At 40.1% G+C, this 20,909-nt stretch overlaps 1 protein-coding gene across 1 annotated transcript in view; it reads right to left on the reverse strand.

The window, feature by feature from the left end:
- The window catches only part of ube3c (ubiquitin protein ligase E3C), a 258,339-nt gene that overhangs the window by 127,572 nt on the left and 109,858 nt on the right, over positions 1 to 20,909 (reverse strand). The window contains exons 12-14 of the mRNA XM_068053400.1: positions 17,104 to 17,220; positions 10,202 to 10,362; positions 7,628 to 7,860 (exon numbers count right to left, since the gene is read on the reverse strand). Of these exons, the coding sequence (XP_067909501.1) occupies positions 7,628 to 7,860; positions 10,202 to 10,362; positions 17,104 to 17,220 (511 nt within the window). The remainder of the gene's footprint in view (positions 1 to 7,627; positions 7,861 to 10,201; positions 10,363 to 17,103; positions 17,221 to 20,909) is intronic.

Here is a 20,909-nt window from a genome sequence, read left to right on the forward strand (position 1 = left end):
CAGTTAAAGACACAGCCTGGTCTGCTGTGCTTTCCATCAGGGCTCCTTTTTCTGCTCTGGTCTGGTGCATCCTGACTAAACCTATGGGTTTTCCCCGTAACTTCCAGCCGTCAACTCTAAGGTGACCTGCCTTGTTACAATGGAAACATACAGGCTTCTGGGCGTCACTCCTGTTCTCAGCACCTTCCTTTTCTGGCCTGAGGAGGGACCCCTGTGCTTCCAGCTCTCCCTTCTTGCTCATGGCTGTTCAACCTCCTATCCACCCGCCACCCCCCCCCCCCCCCCCCCCCGACCTTCTATCCTTTTCAGGTTTTTGGAGGTGACTAAGGAAGGGTTTCTCTTGGGGCAAGGGCTTGTGAATAAGTGTATAATCATCAGCCAGGATTGCTGGCTGCCTGGCTCTTGGAATCTTTTGTTCCTCCACATGGTTTCTTATGGAAAGCGGAAGCGGGTTTTTTTTTTTTAAAAACTCCTCAAGGAGGACCATCCCTCTAAGGTTTTCATAGATGGACATTATCTTCAGTTCCCGTATCCATCGATCGAAAGTGAGTTGCTTAAGCCTTGCGAATTAAATGCACGTTTGTTCTGGATGCTTGCGGTGAGATCGGAACTTTTGGCACCACATCTCCGGTACTAGCTCGTATGCACTCAGGATAGCATTTTTAGTCATCTCGTCAGGCAACCATGAATAAAACACATGGGCTTTTCCTGTTAGTTTGCTTTGCAACAGTGACCAGCTGTCTACTGGCCACTTCAACTGTTTTGCAAGCTTTTCAAAACAGATGAAAAATGCTTCCACATCCCTCCACATTGAACTTTGTTATCAACTGGGAGAATTTTAAGAGCTCAGCACCTGGTCCTGAACTCAGTGTATTGAATCTTTCCCTAGTTAGTTCGAGCTGCTCAATTGCCTTTGGAAAGCTCCTTTTCCGGAATTCTCTCTCTGGAAAGCTCTTTCTTTCTCTTGAAATTCTAGCTGTATCCTAGCTAATGTTACGTTGTCTGTTTCAGATTCTATGCCTGTCTCCAGTTCCTCAGTGTCAATTTTAAAATGGTTAACCACAAATTTTAAGATTTCAGGCTTCCTAGCTTTTGAACGGATAGTAATCTCTAACTGCCCAGCTACATTCCTCAACTATTTGACAGATAGAGCTTTTAACCTAACTCAAGTTACTTTTCTCAGTTCTAGGAAGGAACTGGCCTGCAATGTGGATATTTTAGTACACTAGCACTGAAAACCACAAGAAAACCTATATGAAGTCTTAAAACGGCTAGGGATGAATTTGGTTTCCCGCTTCCAATTTCCAGTTTGTCTTTGGGTTTGATCCTAGACGTGAGCCCCCAAATTTCTGTTACAGTCCAATAAAGAAGGGTTGAAGAGCTTCCCTCTTTTCCCTCTCCTTGCTCGACCATAACAGGTTTAATTCTTCCTTAAAGTGGATATACTGGTCAATTCAGTAGGTGTTTGATTACTTACTTGCTATGATCATAACAAGAACCGGACAGGTTTTCTTGAGTCAACAAAGAAAGAGGTTAACTTTATTGTACCTAAACCGAACTAATAAAAATAATAAACACGCCAACTTTCACTCACACATACACAAATAAGCTACAGAATCAGGAAAGGTAGATTGGTTGAGTTAGAGTCCATAAAAAAAAAGATAGAGAGGCAGCAAGAGAGAGACAGAGAGGGAAGAGCGCAGCCCGAGGAGCGGGGAAAAAAAAACGAAAAGTGACATCACAGCGACGTCACATTCAACAGTGAGAGCAAGGAAACAGAAAGCAGCTGGGGTGAGTATTCAGGTAAGCTTTTAATTTAAATTGAAATCAAATATAGACTAATACTTGATTGATTTATTAGTATATAAACTAAAAACTAAAGTGGATTAAAGAACTAAAGTGGGAAATTTAAAAAACAAATTAAAATCTAATGAAATAAAACAGAGCTGCAGGGCCAGGCGATGTGTTGCAACTGCATGATGTGGGAGCTGATTCCTAGTGATCGCATCTGTAGCAAGTGTTGGTTGCTCGAGGAACTCCGGCTCAGAGTTGATGAGCTGGAGTCTGAGCTTCGGACACTGCTACACATCAAGGCGGGGGGAGAGTTACCTGGACGCTGTGTTTCAGGAGACAGTCACACCCCTTAGATCAACGACCTTGAATTCGGCCAGTGGTCAGGGACAGGAGGGTGTGACTATGAGTGTGGCAGGTAGAGGGATCCAGGAGGTAGTGTTGCAGGAGCCTCAGCCATTGTCCTTGTCCAACAGGTTCAAGATTCTTGCGCCCTGTGTGGACAAGAGCAGGGGCTTTAGGGAGGATGAGCAAGCTGACCATAGCACCATGGTACAGGGAGCCATTCAAGTGGGGGGAGAAAAGAGAAATGTAGTCGTAATCAGGGATAGTATAGTTAAGGGCATAGACACGGTTCTTTGTGGCCAGGATCGAGAGTCCCAAAGGCTGTGTTGTCTACCTGGTGCCAGGGTTCAGGATATCTCATCTGGGTTGCAGAGGAACTTGGAGGGGGAGGGGAAAGATCCAGTTGTCATGGTCCACGTAGGTACCAATGATACAGGTAGAATGAGGATAGAGGTTCTGCTAACAATCTCCAGATTACTACCTGAGCCACGAGCAAATTGGCACAGGGTCAATAAGATTAAAGAAGTAAATGCGTGGCTCAAAGATTGGTTTGGGAGAAATGGGTTTGACTTCGTGGGACATTGGCACCAGTACTGGGGAAGGAGGTAGCTGTTCTGATAGGACGGGTTCCACCTAAATCATGCTGGGACCAGAGTCCTGGTGAATCGCATAATTGGGCTACAGATAGGGCTTTAAACTAAATAGTTGCGGAGAGGGTTCAGTTGCATGGAAAATGAGGAAGTCAAAGTTAAATGAGAAGGTAGGAGTGCAGGTTCGTGATGAGGCTGATGGTTACCAGAAAATAATAGGAAGGGACAGAACGTGTGAACGTCATATTGCACCAAGAAATCATACAAGAGTAGGGAAATTTGATAATAGAACAAACTTAAAGGCTTTTTATCTAAATGTACGAAGCATTTGGAAAAAAAAATGAGTTAACAGAGCAAATAGAAACGAATGGGTATGATTTAGTGGTGATTACTGAAACGTGGTTGCAGGGAAACCAGGTTTGGGAATTGAATATCCAAGGGTACTCAGTATGTTGGAAGGATAGGCAGGAAGGAAAAGGAGGTGGTGTAGCCTTGTCAGTAAAAAGAGATCAATGCTGTAGTGAGAAATGATATAGGCACTGGAGATCAAGACGTAGAATCCGTCTGGGTAGAAATAAGAAATAGCAAGGGAAAGTCGTCCCTGGTGGGAGTAATCTATAGGTCCCCAAACAGTAGTTCCACAGTGGGGCACAGTATAAACCAGGAAATACTGGGGGCTTGTAAGAAATGTATAACAATAATCATGGGTGATTTTAATATGCATATAGACTGGATTAATCAAATTGGCAAGGGTAGCCTCGACGGAGAGTTCATTGAATGTATTAGAGATTCTTTTTTGGACTAATATGTTGTGGAACCAACCAGGCAGCAGACTATTCTAGATTTGGTATTGTGTAATGAGGTGGGATTGATGAATGATCTCATAGTTGAGGAATCTCGAAGGAAGAGTGATCATAGCATGCTAGAATTTCAAATTCAGTTTGGTGGTGAGAAACTGGAGTCCCACACTAGCGTTCTGGAGTTAAACAAAGGTCATTACATAGGCATGAGGACAGATTTGGCCCTAGTGGACTGGGCAGGAAGACTAAAAGGTAGGACAGTTGATGAGCAGCAGCAGATGTGTAAGGAGGTATTCAATTCCTCCCAACTAAAATATATTCCAGAGAGGAAGAAAGATTCAAAGAAGGGGAAGAAAACATCCACAGCTAAGCAAGGAAGTTAAGGATAACAAAGACAAAAACTACAGCATACCATATTGCAAAGGTCAATGGCAGGCTGGAAGATTGGGAAACTTTTAAAGATCAACAAAGGGTTACTAAAAAAGTAATAAAAAGAGTAAAGGTAAATTATGAAAGAAAACTAGCACAAAAAATAAAAACAGATAGCAAAAGCTTCTATAATTATATAAAAGGGAAGAGAGTAGCTAAAGTGAATGTTGGTCCTTTGGAGGATGAGACAGGGGAGTTAATAGAGGGGAACACAGAAATGGCGGAGACACAATCAGTATTTTGCCCCACTTCTCAAGGTGGAGGACACTAGTACCATCCCAATAGCAACAGGTAATGCAGAGGTTATAGAAAGAGAGGAACTTAGGGTAAAAGTACTGAGCAAACTATTGGGATTGAAGGCAGACAAGTCCCCAGAGCCTGATGGCCTACATCCTAGGGCCTTAAAGGAAGTGGCAGCGAAGATAGTGGATCCATTGGTTATAACATTGCAAAATTCCCTGGATGCGGGAAAGGTTCCAGTGGATTGGAAAAAAGCTAATGTAACTCCCTTATTCAAAAAAGGAGGGATGCAGAAAGTAGAAAACTATAGACCAGTTAGTTTAACATCAGTCGTTGGGAAATTGTTAGAATCCATTATTAAGTAATAACAGGACATTTAGAAAGTCAAAATGCAATCCATCAGTGTCAGCATGGTTTTATGAAGGGTAAATAGTGTTTGACTAATTTGCTAGAGTTCTTTGAAGCTGTAACAAGCAAAATGGATAATGGGGATCCTGTAAATGTAATATATCTGAACTTCCAGAAGGCGTTTGATAAGGTGCCGCACAAAAGGTTAATACACAAGGTAAGATCACATGGGGTTAGCGGCAATTTATTAGCTTGGATAGAAGATTGGCTAACCAACAGAAAACAGAGTCGGGATAAATAGGTCTTTTCTGGCTGGCAAGATGTAACTAGTGGGGTGCCACAGGGTTCGGTCCTTGGGGCCCAACGATTTACAGTCTATATTAATGACTTGGATGCAGGGATAGAAGGTATTATAGTCAAATTTGCAGATGATACTAAAATAGGTGGGATAGTAAGTTGCAATAAAGAAATAAGAAATTTACAAATGGATATGGATAGGTTAGGTGAATGGGCCAAAATTTGGCAGATGGAGTTTAACGTGAATAAGTGTGAGGTTATCCATTTTGGTCGGAAGAATAGAAAGCAAATTATCTAAATGGAGAGAAACTTCAGATTGCTTTGGTGCAGAGAGATCTGGGTGTCCTTGTGTATGATTCGCTGAAAACTAGTATGCAGGTGCAGCAGGTAATAAAGGAAGGCAAATGGATTTTTGGCATTTATTGATAAATGCTGCAACTGTACAAGGCATTAGTGAGACCACACCTGGAGTATTGCATACAGTTTTGGTCCCCTTACTTGAGGAGGGATGTAGTTGCACTAGAGGCAGTTCAGAGGAGGTTCACTAGATTGATTCCAAAGATGGGGGGTTTGTCTTATGGAGAGAGATTGAGCAGTTTAGGCCTTTACTCTCTAGAGTTTAGAAGAATGAGAGGAGATCTAATTGAGGTATATATGACGATTAAGGGGATTTACAAAGTAGACGTAGAGAGGATGTTTCCTCTTGTGGGGCAATCTAGAACGAGAGATCGTAGTTTTAGGATAACGGGTAGCAGATTTAAAACAGCGATGAGGAGAAATTACTTCTCTCTAAGGATTATGAGTCTGTGGAATTCACTACCCCAGAGTGCGGTGGATGCCGGGACATTAAATACATTTGAGATGAGATCAGCCATGATCGTATTGAATGGCGAAGCAGGCTCAAGGGGCTGAATTGCCTACACCTGCTCCTAGTTCTTATGAGGGAGGGGGGCAGGCAGGGAGAGGGAGGGGGGCAGGCAGGGAGAGGGAGAGAGAGAGAGAGACTCTCTGATTCAAACATAGCAGTTAGCAGTATTTTGTCTTGTTGTTGAGAGAACAGGTAGTTCCTTTAAACTTCCTGGATTTTGGTTCTTGCTAGGCACAGCAGACATTTCGTCTCTCTCCTCACAAGCTATGCAGTGTAGGATAGTGTTACACACTAGGTGTTCATCCTAAGCTGAAAGGATGACTTTGCTGGCAGCTTGTCTTTTTAAAAAAAGATAAATTCAGATCTCTAGTCAGTGGATTAAAGAAAATTATCATTCAACAAAACACATTGCCCTAACAATATTCATCCTTGATGAATGTACCAATTAAGCAGTGGAAAAAGAATTTAACTATAATGAGTACTTAAATATTCCATCATGTTCTAATCACAAAATCAGAACATAAATCTTATGGATTTTATTTTGCAGCACTAAAACAGAATTATACAGTGAAATTTTACAAAATATACCTTGTAGGATAAGTGGAGAGAACCATTACACAGCAGTGTTGTGATATCTCTAAATAAAAAAAACACTGAACAATTATTAAAATACTGAAGATTCCTGATCATTGAAAGAATCTAACATTTTATAAATTGCTAATAATGAATTACGGAAAAATGCCTCTGGAAACAGCAGGTAAATTCAGTTCTAGGTTTAGAATAAGGTCTACTTTTTTATCTTTGTGAATAAACATTTACAGGGCATCATATGTTGTATAAACATCAAACTCAGTGATAATAAACATCAGAAACAATGTAATTGGTAGTATATAATTGAGTATCTGATGAATGATCCAAGCAGGTTAGTATTCATTGCATTTTACACAGGCTATATAGTCTCCCCCACCTATTTCAAAGTGCAGAAAATAAGACATCACTAAACTTAAGATCCAGACTGTAGCATTGTCTCAACAAAATGTTAATTACTGTAATGGTCGTCATAGCTTTAAAAGAACAGAAGTTCTTTCACAGCGAGTATGCTCTGATAAAATTCAATGAGCAGCAGTAATCTAGTTTGGAAAGTTAATATTTGCATATCATCTGCTGACAGCTAGCATGTTAGTATCAATCACATTAACGGCAATAAAAGTTTTAAAGAAGCGTTTTTTTAAAAACCGGGCGCAGTTTATAGATCAAGCTTGAAAAATAGCAACTTTACTAATTTCCTCAACACGGATACCACTGTCTATAACATGCATGTACTCAGTATAAGTGCAATAATGGCACTCATGGAAGCAGAATCGAAGCAAAATTTGATTACAGAACCAAGGGGAGTAAATGGAGGTGATATAGATCAGCTATGATCTACCTAAATGGCAGAATAGGATCAAGGAGGCTGAATGGTCAACTCCTGTTCCTAAACTTTGTTTTTCTACTTTTTACAAAAATGCATTTTGGTACTTCATTAGGGACTTCTCACCTTTAGCTAATAGGTAAGGGAATCTTGCTATGTAACTGGATAGCGTAAGATATACATCAGAAATTAAAGTCAGATCACACTTTCAATTTAACCGCCTCCCTTTCATAGTGAAGGCACGTTGCTCCTCTACACAATACGAAAAAATAAGAAACTGTTAAGGAATCAAGCATTCAATGTACAGCATATTAGTGTATTAATCATTGTACCATCAGCCTTTCCCAACATTAAGTAATTTTATAATGAATTCATTGAAGACAAAATAAAATGTTTTAACACTAATTTAAAGCTATTTAAGATTCGACTGAGTAAGTTAGAAACTGCGATATAAACATGCACGAAGCACAATTTACAAGTTTCTACGCTCCGACACACACTGTACCTTAAAAAGCTGAATCCATCTTTTTCTCTCAGCTTCAATTCGTTGCTGCATTTCTGCATTGGTTCGGACACCAATGCTTTTAAATGCGACCATGTACTCCTCCCGAACCTCTGGTTTTGTTTCTGGATATGCCAGATGAATTATTCCAAGGCAAGCATCCCGAAGACAACGGGATAACGTCACTAACTCTCTTAAGCTGAATGGCATCATTGTTGGCGGTTGTTGACCCACAACTAAGGAAGCAGAAATGCAACATTACTGTGATGTATCTCCTATGCTTTTACTTTCAGCAAACAAGCCTACATCAACTTAAGGTTGTGTTTTTAAGACAATTGCCAGTGGACATTATTCGCTATTTATTATTATTATATTATTATAATTATTATTCTATGTAATTCAATTTGTACAACCTGCAACAACGTTGTTCCCCTTGGAGCAGAGAAGGTCCAAAGATTATTTGATAGAAGTGTTTATCATGAAAGGTTTAGATAGGGTAAGTAAAGAGATACGGTTTTCAACGGCTGAAGGATCAATAAATAACCAGACAGCACAAATTTAAGGTGATTGGCAAAAGAACCAGAACTGACCTGAGGAAAAACATTTTCACACAAGTGGTCAGGATTTGGGATGCACTGCATAAAGTGCCATCAAGCAGCACATACGCAGCAATAAACTGCTCAATGATGTTTAATTTGGGTTCTGCCAGAGCCATTCAGCTCCAGACCTCTTACAGCCTTGGTCCAAAAATGAACAAAACACTTGAATTCAAGAGGTGAGCTAAGAGTGAATGCCCTTAAGATCAAGGCATATGACAGAGTGTGGCATCAAGGAGCCACAGCAAAATTGAAGTCAATGGGAATCTGAGGGGAAATCTCTCCACTGGTTGGAGTCAAAGGAAGATGGCTGAAGGACAATCATCTCAGCCCCAGGCCACTGATGCGGGAGTTCCTCAGGTTAGAGTCATAGGCATCTCAGCTTCATCAATGACCTTCCCTCCATCATAAGATCAAAAGTGGGGATATCCACTGATGATTGCAGTGTTCAGTACCATTCACAACTCCTCAGATACTAAAGCAGTCCATGCCTGCATGCAGCAAGACCTGGACAACACTCAACCTTGGGCTGATAAGTGGCAAGTTACATCCATGCCACTCAATGACCATTTCCAACAGGAGAGAATACAACCACCTCCACTTGACATTCAACTGCATTATCATTGCAAAAACCCAACATCCTGGATGAAACTTAACTCAATCAGCCATACAAATACTGTGGCTACAAGAGGAGGTCAGGACTGGGAATTTTGTGCTGAGTTACTCACCTCCTGACTCTCCAAAACATGTCCACCATCTACAAGGCATCAGTCAGGAGTGTGATGAAATACTCCCCACTTGCCTGGTTCAGTGCAGCTCCAACATTCAAGACATTCAACAACATCCAGGACAAAGCAGCCTGCTTAATCGTCACCGCATCCACCATCATGAGCATTCACTCCCTCCACTACTGGCGCATAGTTGTGGCAGTGTATCTCATATACACGATGCACTGCAGCAATTCATGACGCATCCTTCAAAAGCACGTTCCAAACCTGCAATCTCTACCACCTAGAAGGACAAGGCAGCAGATGCATAGGAACACCACTACCTGCAAGTTCCCCTCCAAGCCACGCACTACCCTGACTTGGAACTATACCGCCATTCCTTCACTGTCGCTGCGTCAATATCCTGGAACTCCCTTCCTAACAGCATTATGTGTGCACCTACACCACATGGACTGCAGCAGTTCATACCACCTTCTGGAGGGCAATTAGTGATGGGCAATAAATGCTGGCCTTGCCAGCGATGCTCACATCCCATGAACAAGTAAAAAATAAATTGTCTGGAACTGAGTCAAATAGATCAGGAAGGTCCCAGGTTTGATTCATTATGTTTGCTAACTTAGCTGATTACAGCTATGCAACAGTAGGGCACAAAAATTGGCCTCAGTGCCCATTGCCCAGGAAGGGGGGAAAACCCACATTTTACTGCTCCAAATTACGATCCAGTGACTCATTCTTAAAACAGATCTTGCAATATCAGGCAAGGACAAATTAAGCTATGATGTTTCATAATTGCACAACATGTCACCATTCACATGGAGAATAACTGCCTGCAAAATGATGAAGAGCCTTTTAGCAAACTTGAAACCATACTCAGGAGCGGATCGAGAAAAACTTGGGAAGGGCAACTGATCAGTGTAGATAGGAACACGCAGGACAAAGTAAATCTTAGAGAACCCGCACTAGAGCAGAACTGGGCCATACAGACCAGGGATAGTGCGTAGTTCAGTCCCCAGACTAAATTAGTCAGATTTTAACTAGGGAGCTAAACAGTGGCCTCACTGTCTCCCAACATTCCCCAGAATTGACACGAACAGCAATGAGAGATAATTGTGGTATTAAGTCAATCTGAAAATCTATTAACAATGCACTTGTAAAAATATTTTATATAGCATTTTAGCACTGAAGTAGTGGAAATAGCACATCAAACAGAAAAAGGCAATTTAAGCCAACAATGTTCCAATTATACAGGTTACCTCCTTGAGATTGCTCGCCAAAGAATTCGTTATCATGTATTGAAATAAGGGAATGGCTGAAGAGGGAGCTGAAGAGGTAAAAGAGAGGTATGATCCGATGAGAGTCCTCAAGTGACATTGGAGATCCACGTGAGATCAGCTGAAGCAATGAAACCATAGACCTTACATGCACAGAAACATAACGAAGTTTAATTTCATTAAATTGTCAAGTACGTTTCAGAATTTTACATACAATGCAAACCTACATGAAATAAACCACAGATGATACTTCAGAAATAAATCTTCCTTAATTTAACCACAAGATACAGATCAGAGTAATGTATTAAAATATTTTTTGTACCAAGAGAAAATGTTTTTTTTATAATTTCTACTAAAAAGGATGAAATTTCTTGCTCATTTAGGTGGAAATCAATAAAAGGGGCAATTTCCTTTAGGATGGTTTGCAACATCATAGGTAGGCCATGTGACCTTTCCCACTTGTAAACTCTACAAAAATTGAAACCTGCTCCTTCGGTTTCAGTTTGTTTTTCCAAGCATCCTAGTACAAATTGTTCTAAGGAAGAATGTTCTAATAGTGTAGGTCAGATGGTTTCACAGGTCGGCACAACATCGAGGGCCGAAGGGCCTGTACTGCACTGTAATGTTCTAAAAAAAAACCCACAGAATGGGCAATAAATTATTGCTCAGACAAGTCTGCCCTTTAAGCAAATGCTCCCAGTATAAAAATCCCATTAAGAGATGTATAAGTACATTATATGTATTAAAGGCCACTCCTCCTCTGATATAGAAAGCAATAGTTATGTCAATAGCCTATTTATAAAGGACCCTGATAAAAAAATATTTCCTTCCACTTTTTTGCCTCCCTCTTAAATAAACTCGACAAAAATAAAGCACAGAACTGAAGAGCTGGCTTGTGACACCATTTTTTGCAGAGTGTACAGCAATCAAAAAGAATGGTTACAAGTTAAATTTATACACAATGTCAAATGATTCACAACAGTTGACAGAGAATTTTTTAATGAATAAAATTACATGTTAATTAAGAGGGCAGAGCTCCAATTAAGAGTAGATGTCGTAATCTGGGAGTGTGCCAAGTCAATGCATGGATGAATTAATAAGAATCCCTAAAATGGTTAGCAATGATTTAATACTTCACAGTATCATTTTTTCTCCCACCTATTAAGCTGTGAGAACATTTTAACTTCATAAAGATTTTTTCCTATCAATTCCAGATGGATTCAAATCCATACTGAAAATCTGTCAAGAGTGGTGTGACTCACCAGCATTCCAGCTTCTAGAACTGTTACGCTTCGTAAGTATGGTAGCGATGACTTATAAATTTCATGCAACTTGATCATGTTTGAGATAGCATTGAACATCTTAATGTTAATGTCAGAAAGTCTGCACCTCGGGAAGGTAAGCAAATATTGACTATGCTTGAATTTGAACCAAGTGACCTGTGGAGGGGAAAAACCTGTACCACACAGTGGGCAGGCTTGCAACAAGCAACAACTTCTACGCTTCTGGAGTTGGAGATGATTTTTATTTTTTAAAAAGGCAATAAATAGCCCAAACCTAGATTTGTGATATGAAATCTTTTTCTGTCTCATACACATCAATTACACCCACTAAATACCTGACTGACATGCATTAATAATGATACGCAGTGCACTGAATTCACTCAGAAGTTAGAGAGGGCAATTATGCTGTGCACAAAATAAACAGATCAGCAGGACACTCAGACCGAGAGCTACCATTGCAAGTTAAGAGGAGTCAACACTGGTCAATTCTTGATCTTGCATAGAAGTACAAATCCCTCCATAGCCTTTCCCCTCCCCCTATCCATAACCTCCTCCAGCCCTACAACCCTCCAAGTTCTCTGTGCCATAACAATTCTGGCCTCTTGCACTTCCTGATTTCTATCGCCACACCACTGACAGCTGTGTTGCCTAGGCCCTAACTTTAGGAATTCCTTGCCTTAATCTCTGCCTATCTACCTTACTCTCCTCCTTTAAGTAGTTCCTTAAAACCTTCCTCTGACCAATTTTTTGGTCACTTGTCTTAATATCTCTGTTGTCCCTGTCAAATTTTTGTTTGCAATGTTCCTGGAAGCGCCTTGGGATGCTTTACTATATTGAAGGTGCTGTAAGAAATTGCAGTAGACCATACAGCCTCTTGAGCCAGCTCTGCCATTCAATACAATCATGGCTGATCTGCCTCAACTCTAGATTCCGAGACACCAAAAACCTCTCAGCCTTGAATACACTCAACAATGGAGCATGCACAACACTCAGTGAAAACATTTCTCATCTCAGTCCTAAATGATCAACCCATTAATCTGAGACTGTGGTCCCATGTTTTACATTCCCCAGCCAGGGGAACCAACCTCGCAGTAGTTACCCTGCCAAGCCCCTTCAGAATCTTTTATGTTTCAATGACTTCAATCACTTCCCATTCTTCTAAACTCGAGAGAGTATCGGACCAATTTATTCAGCCCATCATAGGACAACTCTCTCATCCCAGGAACCAATTTAGTGAACCTTTACTGTACCACTTCCAATGCAAATATCTCCTCCTTGGATTAAGAGACCAAAATTACACTAGTACTCCAGGTGTGGCAGCAAAGCCCCATACAACTGTACCAACACTTCCTAATTCTTGTACACATGAATTTTTCTTCCATTTTTTAAAAAAATGGGACTTATTTTTGTTGAACATTTTGAAATCATTTCTTGAAATGTTTCCCACTGTTTATTTATCACCATATCTTTAGTCTATTTACCCAATCAACCATAGCCAGCTATCCCTTCGTATCTGTGGAATTGGCTTTAAGATTCTTGCTTGAGACTGGAGCATGTTGCTTTCAAACTTAACATGGAATTCAATTGCATTATGATTACTCTTTCCCCAGAAGATCTTTTACTATGAGTTTGCTAATTAACCCTGCCTCATTAAACAATACTAGATCTAAAATATCTTTATCCCTAGTTGGTTCCACGTAAATGCAAGTTGCTGCTGTTATCTATGACTTCTAGTCAGACTCCAGGCAATAACTTCCTCAACTTCATCTCTTGAATTAATAAACACCCTTTTGTTATCAGAGTAGGTTTTTGACCCAAGTAACAGTAATTGAACTATTGTCTAAGGGAATTCTCTTTATGGCTTGAGAAAACTGATACTTCTTTACCTTTAAAATCATCTTCCCCTGAGCACTGAACATTATTGCTAATGCATGCCATGTACAGGTAGAGTAACCCAATTTCAGGCGGTTAAGAAGGCATTCTTATTTTTAAGCTAACCTGGGCACATACCCAAATTTGAACTCTTTCTTCAGTGGGTACGGAGCTCTGGTACCCCCAAATTGATATCAATGGTGGAGCTTCCATATAAATGTAACGTGGGACACCACAAGGACATGAAAGATGCAATCTAAATGCAGATTTTTTGATTCTTTATACACTATATTGCATAAAATGGTAGACAAACTTTGTCTACCTGCACATCGTGCATCATGCCTGGGTGTAGCCTGACAGATGCACTGGCCAGGTCACAAAATATCCAATTCTATGTGGAACATGGCTGCAGCCAATAATCAGACTATAAATACAACCCAAATATGATAAAAATATCAATTTGACCAATGAGCAGCTGTGAGACATTGGTATTGACAGTCAGCGTTGCAAAGCAACGTGGGCTGTATCCAAGGCAGCATGTACAGCCATATAGGTTGCAAGAATCCACTCAAGACTATGTACAGCAGCACAGATTAATCTGACTCCAGTGATACTGATTGTTTAAAGCAGGAAACCTGAAAAGCACCACACACTACATGAAGTGCAGAACGTTTGTAACCAAAATGTTTACTGCAGTCTTTAAAGGATTAATGTTCAAAGTTCAGATCACATGAAATAGTCATTTGTGAAATAAAAGTTACTTCCAATCAAAATATAACCACCAGTGTCATTTGATCATAAGGCTTCACTTTGTGTTCCACCTAAATACCAAATTTATGGATGGTTATATTATTGAACTAGTATTCCAGAGGCATGGACTAAAGTTCAAATCACACCACAGCAATTTTAGAATTTGAATTGAGTTTTAAAAAGCTGGTATCAGGAAAAGTGACCATGAAAGATGTCAAGATGATGATAAAAAAGGAGATTACTGAACCAGCTGGATTAAGGAAGGAAACCTATCTGGCCTGCATGAGACTCTAATCCCATGCTATCATGGTTGACTCTTACCTTCCCTTTGATGTGGCCTTGGAAGCTGCTCAATTGTTCAGGAGGAGATGGTTGAGAGGGGATTTGAGGAAAAAGATTTTCACCCAGAGGGTGGTTGGAATCTGGAACACACTGCCTGAAGGGGTGGTAGAGGCAGGAACCCTCACAACATTTAAGAAGTATTTAGATGAGAAACTTGGAACGCCATAGCATACAAGGCTACGGAACAAGTGCTGGAAAATGGGATTAGAATAGATAGGAAGGGCCTGTTTCTGTGCTGTATAATTCTATGACTCTATAACTAGGGACGGGCAATAAAAACAGACAGTGCTGGAAACACTCAGCAAGTCTGTGGCTTTTCATCAGTTCTGATAAAAGGTCAGACTTTTAAACATTAACTCTTGTTTTGCTCTCCAGAGATGCTGCCAGACCTGCTGAGTGTTTCCAGCACTTTGTTTTACTTCAGATTTCCAGCATCTGCAGTATTCTGCTTTGATTTTAGGGATGGACAATAAATGCCAGCCTAGCCAGTGACATCTACATCGAGTTTTTTTTGAAGTTATACACAAAAACCTACACCATGGTTTTTTTTTTTCAATACTGTCAGTCTACGTTGCACCTTCACCAGGATTTATGTAATATAAATTTTTGAGAGCAAATATACATTATGTTTAGTTTAGTTTAGAGATACAGCACTGAAACAGGACCTTCGGCCCACCGAGTCTGTGCCGACCATCAACCACCCATTTATACTAATCCTACACTAATCCCATATTCCTATCACATCCCCACCTGTCCCTATATAGTTCCCTACCACCTACCTATACTAGGGGCAATTTATAATGGCCAATTAACCTATCAACCTGCAAGTCTTTGGCATGTGGGAGGAAACCGGAGCACCCGGAGAAAACCCACGCAGACACAGGGAGAACTTGCAAACTCCACACAGGCAGTACCCAGAATCGAACCCGGGTCCCTGGAGCTGTGAGGCTGCGGTGCTGGTAGATGGTTGAAGTAGAACAGCAAATGCACAGAGGACATAGGACTATTAATAGGGGCAACATTGTAGGGAAGTGCAGATATAATCTGACTTAAATGGGTAAATTAATACGATGTTAATTTTTTTTAGAAACTACAGCTCAACTCAGTACACTGCATATTAAATATACTTTGTAGAAGTAATTCCTTAAAAGTTTTCTCCCATAAAATATTAGGACAAATTTTATGAATTCACCAACGTAGCATGGAGCTTTGCTTGCTGGGAGCACATCAGGAAGTTGGCATAGAGATCAGTGCACTCTGCATGACTTGCCTGATGGGTAAAATTTACACGAGAGCAAATAAAACAAGCAATTTAAAAAGAGACAGGTATTCACGACAACAAATTAGCTCTTGATTCCGTTCTTAAGAAATACATGCACATCTTTAGCAATCAGCATGACTACTAATAGTAAATGTATAACATTGTAGAATAATGGATTTTAGCAAGGTTTTTGACAAGGTCACCAATGACAGATTGGTTAAAAAAATCCCATGGGATTTTCCCCAGGGAAATGCAGCAAGGTGGATACAAAATTGGCTCAGCAGCAGGAAACGAAGGGTAATTGTTCCCGGGTATTTTTCCGACTGGAGGGCTGTTTCCGGTGGCGTTCCGCAGGGTTCAGTACTGGGTCCTCTGCTTTTTGTCGTATATATTAATGATTTGGGCATTAATGATTTGGACGCAAATGTAGGGGGCATGATCAAGAAGTTTGCAGGCGACACAAAGAGTGGTCATGTGGTAGATAGCGAGGAGGATAGCTGTAGGCTGCTGGAAGATATTGATGGTCTGGTCAGATGGGCAGAAAAACAAATGGAATTCTATCTGGAGAAGTGCGAGGTGATGCATTTGGGGAGGTCAAACAAGGCAAAAGAATACACGATAAATGGGAAAATACTGAGAAATGTAGAGGAAGTGAGGGACCTCGGAGTGAATGTCCACAGATCCCTGAAGGTAGCAGCACAGGTCGACAAGGTAGTTAAGACGACACATGGAATCCTTTCCTTTAATAGCAAAGGTATAGAATTCAAGAGCAGGCAGGTTATGCTGGAACTAAATAATTCATTGGTTAGGCCACAACTGGAGTACTGTGTGCAGTTCTGGTCACCTCATTACAGAAAGGATGTAATTGCACTAGACAGGGTACAGAGGAGATTTCCGAGGATATTGCCAGGACTGGAAAAATGCAGCTATGAGGAAAGATTTGATAGGCTGGGGTTGTTCTCAGCACAGAAGGCTGATTTGATTAAAATGCACAAAATTGAGGGACCTGGATAGAGTGGAGGTGAAGGGTCTATTCACTTTAGCAGAGAGGTCAATGACGAAGGGGCATAGATTTAAAGTGATTGGTAGAAAAATTAGAGGGGAGATGAGGAAAAACTTTTTCACCCAGAGGGTGGTGGGGGTCTGGAACTTACTGCCTGAAAGGTAGTTGAGACAGAGAACCTCAACTCATTCAAAAGGAGTCTGGATATGCACCTCATGTGCCATAATCTGCAGGGTCACGGACCAAATGCTAGAAGGTGGGATTAGAATAGGTGGATTGTTCTTTGGCCAGCACAGCCACAATGGGCCAAGTGGCCTCTTTCTGTGCCTTAAACTTTCTATGATTCTATGGACATGTATATCTATGTTCTTACCCTGTGATCATTTTTGTTGTTACAGACGTAATCAAATTCCAAAGATGTCGCATGAATCTTGCGTTGAAAGCCAAACTATACAGAAGTCTGGAAGCAACCATAAAAATTAGGAAACATCTACAAATTAAAACAGTATTACTGAATTTATAAATTTAAAAACCTTTGTCCAGCATACAATCAACTTGATCCTATGCTATATGTGATAACTTACTACAACAAATCATTGCTCTGGCAACAAAAGCAGTGAAGTACAAAACTCAAATACATAAGCTGCAAATGAATCAAAAAGGAAAGCAGTAAATAAAAATTGAGAGCTATTTGTTTGTATAAATTAAAATTTTGGAATTTCATGATGGATGTGAAAGGGTACAAGTCTTAACAATTCAATAAGTGTGAAGCACCTTGGGGCACCCTGAAGACATGAAAGGTATTAATTTTTAACAAAAATTTAACCCTCTTCACTTCCCTGACCATATAACTACAATTGCTCGAAGAACTCATTTTGCAAATGCATCATTTTCACTTTGTTACCTGCATTGAACCAAAGCTCACATTTCAGACAACAAACTTCAGTACTTCCTTATAACTTTCCTCTCATTCCATTTTTATTGATCAATGACAACATATTTTTCTGCTCAAAGTCTTGGAAAATTCACAACAACCAGTTTGCACTTTGGTTTAGAACAACTAGACATTTCAATTCTTGCCTCTGCTCTAATGAAAAGCATCATTCAAGCAACTTTTTTTAAAATTTGCTTACCAGGTTTGAAATGTAGCTTTGTAGCACTTTAAAGTATTCGATGGATGGCAGAGGGAAGAAAGTTTTTGTAGTTTAGGTGTTCAATTACTTACTTATGAACAATTTAATTTTTGCAGCAAATTCTCAGTTTGCTTTATAAAAGGTGATAAATTCCTTTGTGCGCCAAAATAGGCAAAATAAATTAAGTTTACACAGACAAAAGCAAGAATTTGATTCTGAGAATTAAAGAAACGCCTGTTTCTCACATCGAATCTAATACAAATATTAAAAATACAGCTTGTTACCAGCGTATATAGTGCAGAAACGATCATGCAATTTTGGGACACTTAAAGTCAAATTATATTATACATTGGATCTTGGGAGAGTGGTGCTCTCCTGAAGTTAAAGTGCAGTCACGATGCTCATCTCCCTCTGAACCAGTGCAAAGTGCAATCCAAAGGTTGAGAGAGACAGATTGGCACATCACAAGCACAATACAAGTACGGCATGATATCATCGAATATATGAAACAATCCAGGCTTTCTTCAACACATTACATGTCTTTGAGGTGGCATACTTGATGAAGTCATTACATAACTGGAGTTGCCTTGAAGGTTCTTGAGGGTAAAATTACTCTTGGATGGCAACTTAAGTCAGACAATCGTGAATCTCCATGGAAAAGAAAATCAGAGGGATATAAAACAGGCTATCGATTTTATCACCTTTTCTGCACGAATGCCGAAGAACAATTCATGCCTTGTAAGTGCTACCGTTTATTCAGCACCTTGTAGCCATAACTGAGCTAGCAGCAGACATTAATTTGTAGTTTTAAAAAAAACACTTTCCGAATTGCCAATCTAACAAAATCAGGTTGCTTTGCAGTTCACAGAGAGAGCCCCGAGTAACGGGAGCCAGAAGTTGAAGATCAATATATAAGCTGCTTTAATTTAACACTTGAATAATACAAATGTGCCAAGGACAACAGATAGCAACAGGTACCATTTATTTTAACAGTTCTCATGAACACCTATCAAGAGGCATTCTTTTACCCTTTGACCTTTCTTTAAATGGATATGACTTTCACACCTTTCTTTGAAAGGAACTTAGTAAGAACACAGAACTAGTGCTCGAAAATTAACACTTTCAATTTAATAGCCATCATATAGTCCTGAAAAGGTCAACTAAGCTGCAACTGTTCCTAAGCTCTCTTCCTTTAGCTTTAAAGGTGGAGAGGGAGGTGGATAAGCAGAGGGGTTTAGGCTGAGAACATGCAACCTAAAAAGTTTAATACCTCTGCAAAACAAAAAAACTCAAAGCACTGTATTATGTATTGTACAACAATTGTTAAGAAACTGAAGGAAAAGTAATTGCTGAACATACTGTTGATGTATAAATTAAGCAATAAAAACAAATGTATTAAGAGATAACATGAGAAAATGTTGGAAATACAGAAGTCAGTCAGCAGCTGTACAGAGAAAGGACAGGTTACCATTTGAGGTGGTTACATTTCTTCAGAGCTGAAAATTGAAAGGTTTGCAAATATTTCTGTTTTGATTCATATTTCCTAGATTTGTCATTCCTTTTCTTTTTGCTTGAAGTTAATTTTGGGATTAATAACCCCCGCTGAAAATGCATTTGTGAACAATGAGTGAGGGCAAGATTTTGCTTAAGTGTGATGCAGCATGGTAGAGCAGCATGCAAACATTCAAGGTCAGGACTCGTGTGGAATAATGGTCTTTTGGGCACTGTCCTGGTGGGCACCAGGAATGCACATCTTCAAAATAGGTAAGGGTCTTGGAAGTAAGTTCTCAGTGGCTTCAGATTTAATGTCTAATACACCAAGACTCATACCTGTCTCTCGCAACATAAGGCTAACAATTACTTTTAACAATTCTGATTCTCAACAGTTATAGAAAAAAAACAAGGAAAAAAAAGCATGTTTTACAGCAAACTACAGAATAAAAGTTGTAGAATTAGTCATCTGGGATGACCTCATTTACCACTGATGCAATGACACCTATGTGCAGATGCAAACAAAATTTTACCACCAAAATCCTATTTAAATCCAGGACCAAATCTGGTCGTATGTTCGTATAAGCAAAGGGATGGAAGGTTATCGGGGTAGGTGGCAATGTGGAGTAATCAGTTCAGCCATGAACTTATTGAATGGCAGAGCAGGCTCGATGGGCCGAGTGCTACTCCTGCTCCTAATTCATATGTTCATTATGGACTCAAGTCCAATATGTCCCAGTTATACTGAACAAAAATGATACTGCGCAGACTACATGTTTAACATTGATGCAATGGAGAGCTGCAGCTGCGTGCAGCTCGTATATCGCAGTCAGCATGCAGGTCTCATCATGAGAGCTCAACTTCTCAGAGTTTTGTACTTACAACTGAATTTGCTGCAAACACCACTGCACTTCACTGTTGTGGTTTAAAAGGTCAAGTCACAACTACACAAAATATTCAGTAAACCTGAAAGATCAACATTTCACACTAATCTGAAAGATCAACTTCTCACTACAATCAGCATCAGCATTTGCCCTTCTAACCATCATGCAGCAAGCCTGCAAACCAAAGGCACCAAAAATATTTATACAGTTTTATTTGTGTGCGCACTGGGCAGCACAAGAATGCAGCTGAAGAATACTATCAGGAGAGAGAGATCATAGACTACTGCATGCATCAACAAGCCCAGCTCAACAAGAAGGCACATTTACATTACTGAGAATCTCCTGATCAGCCACTGGATCACTGACCTACCTTAGTGGCCGAAACCCATTGAACTGGCTTAGTGCATCAGCATATTTGCAATGTAATGCAAGCATCCAACACTTTGAGCCAACTGAGCCTCTTAAAAATTTGAACATCAATAGCTACTGCTGTTGGAAGCAGATTACGAAAATGGTGGACCAGCCTTTTGCACACGTTCACAAGACCAAGGGCTGAATTTTATCAGCGCGCCTTCCGACACAGAAGCGCCGCAGATTGCGGGGGCTCATTTAAATGCACAGACATTAGTTTAGACACCACTTAAAAAAATGATTAAAGTGTAAAACAAATA

Source organism: Heterodontus francisci, chromosome 2 (assembly GCF_036365525.1).
Source record: "Heterodontus francisci isolate sHetFra1 chromosome 2, sHetFra1.hap1, whole genome shotgun sequence".
NCBI lineage: Eukaryota > Metazoa > Chordata > Chondrichthyes > Heterodontiformes > Heterodontidae > Heterodontus > Heterodontus francisci.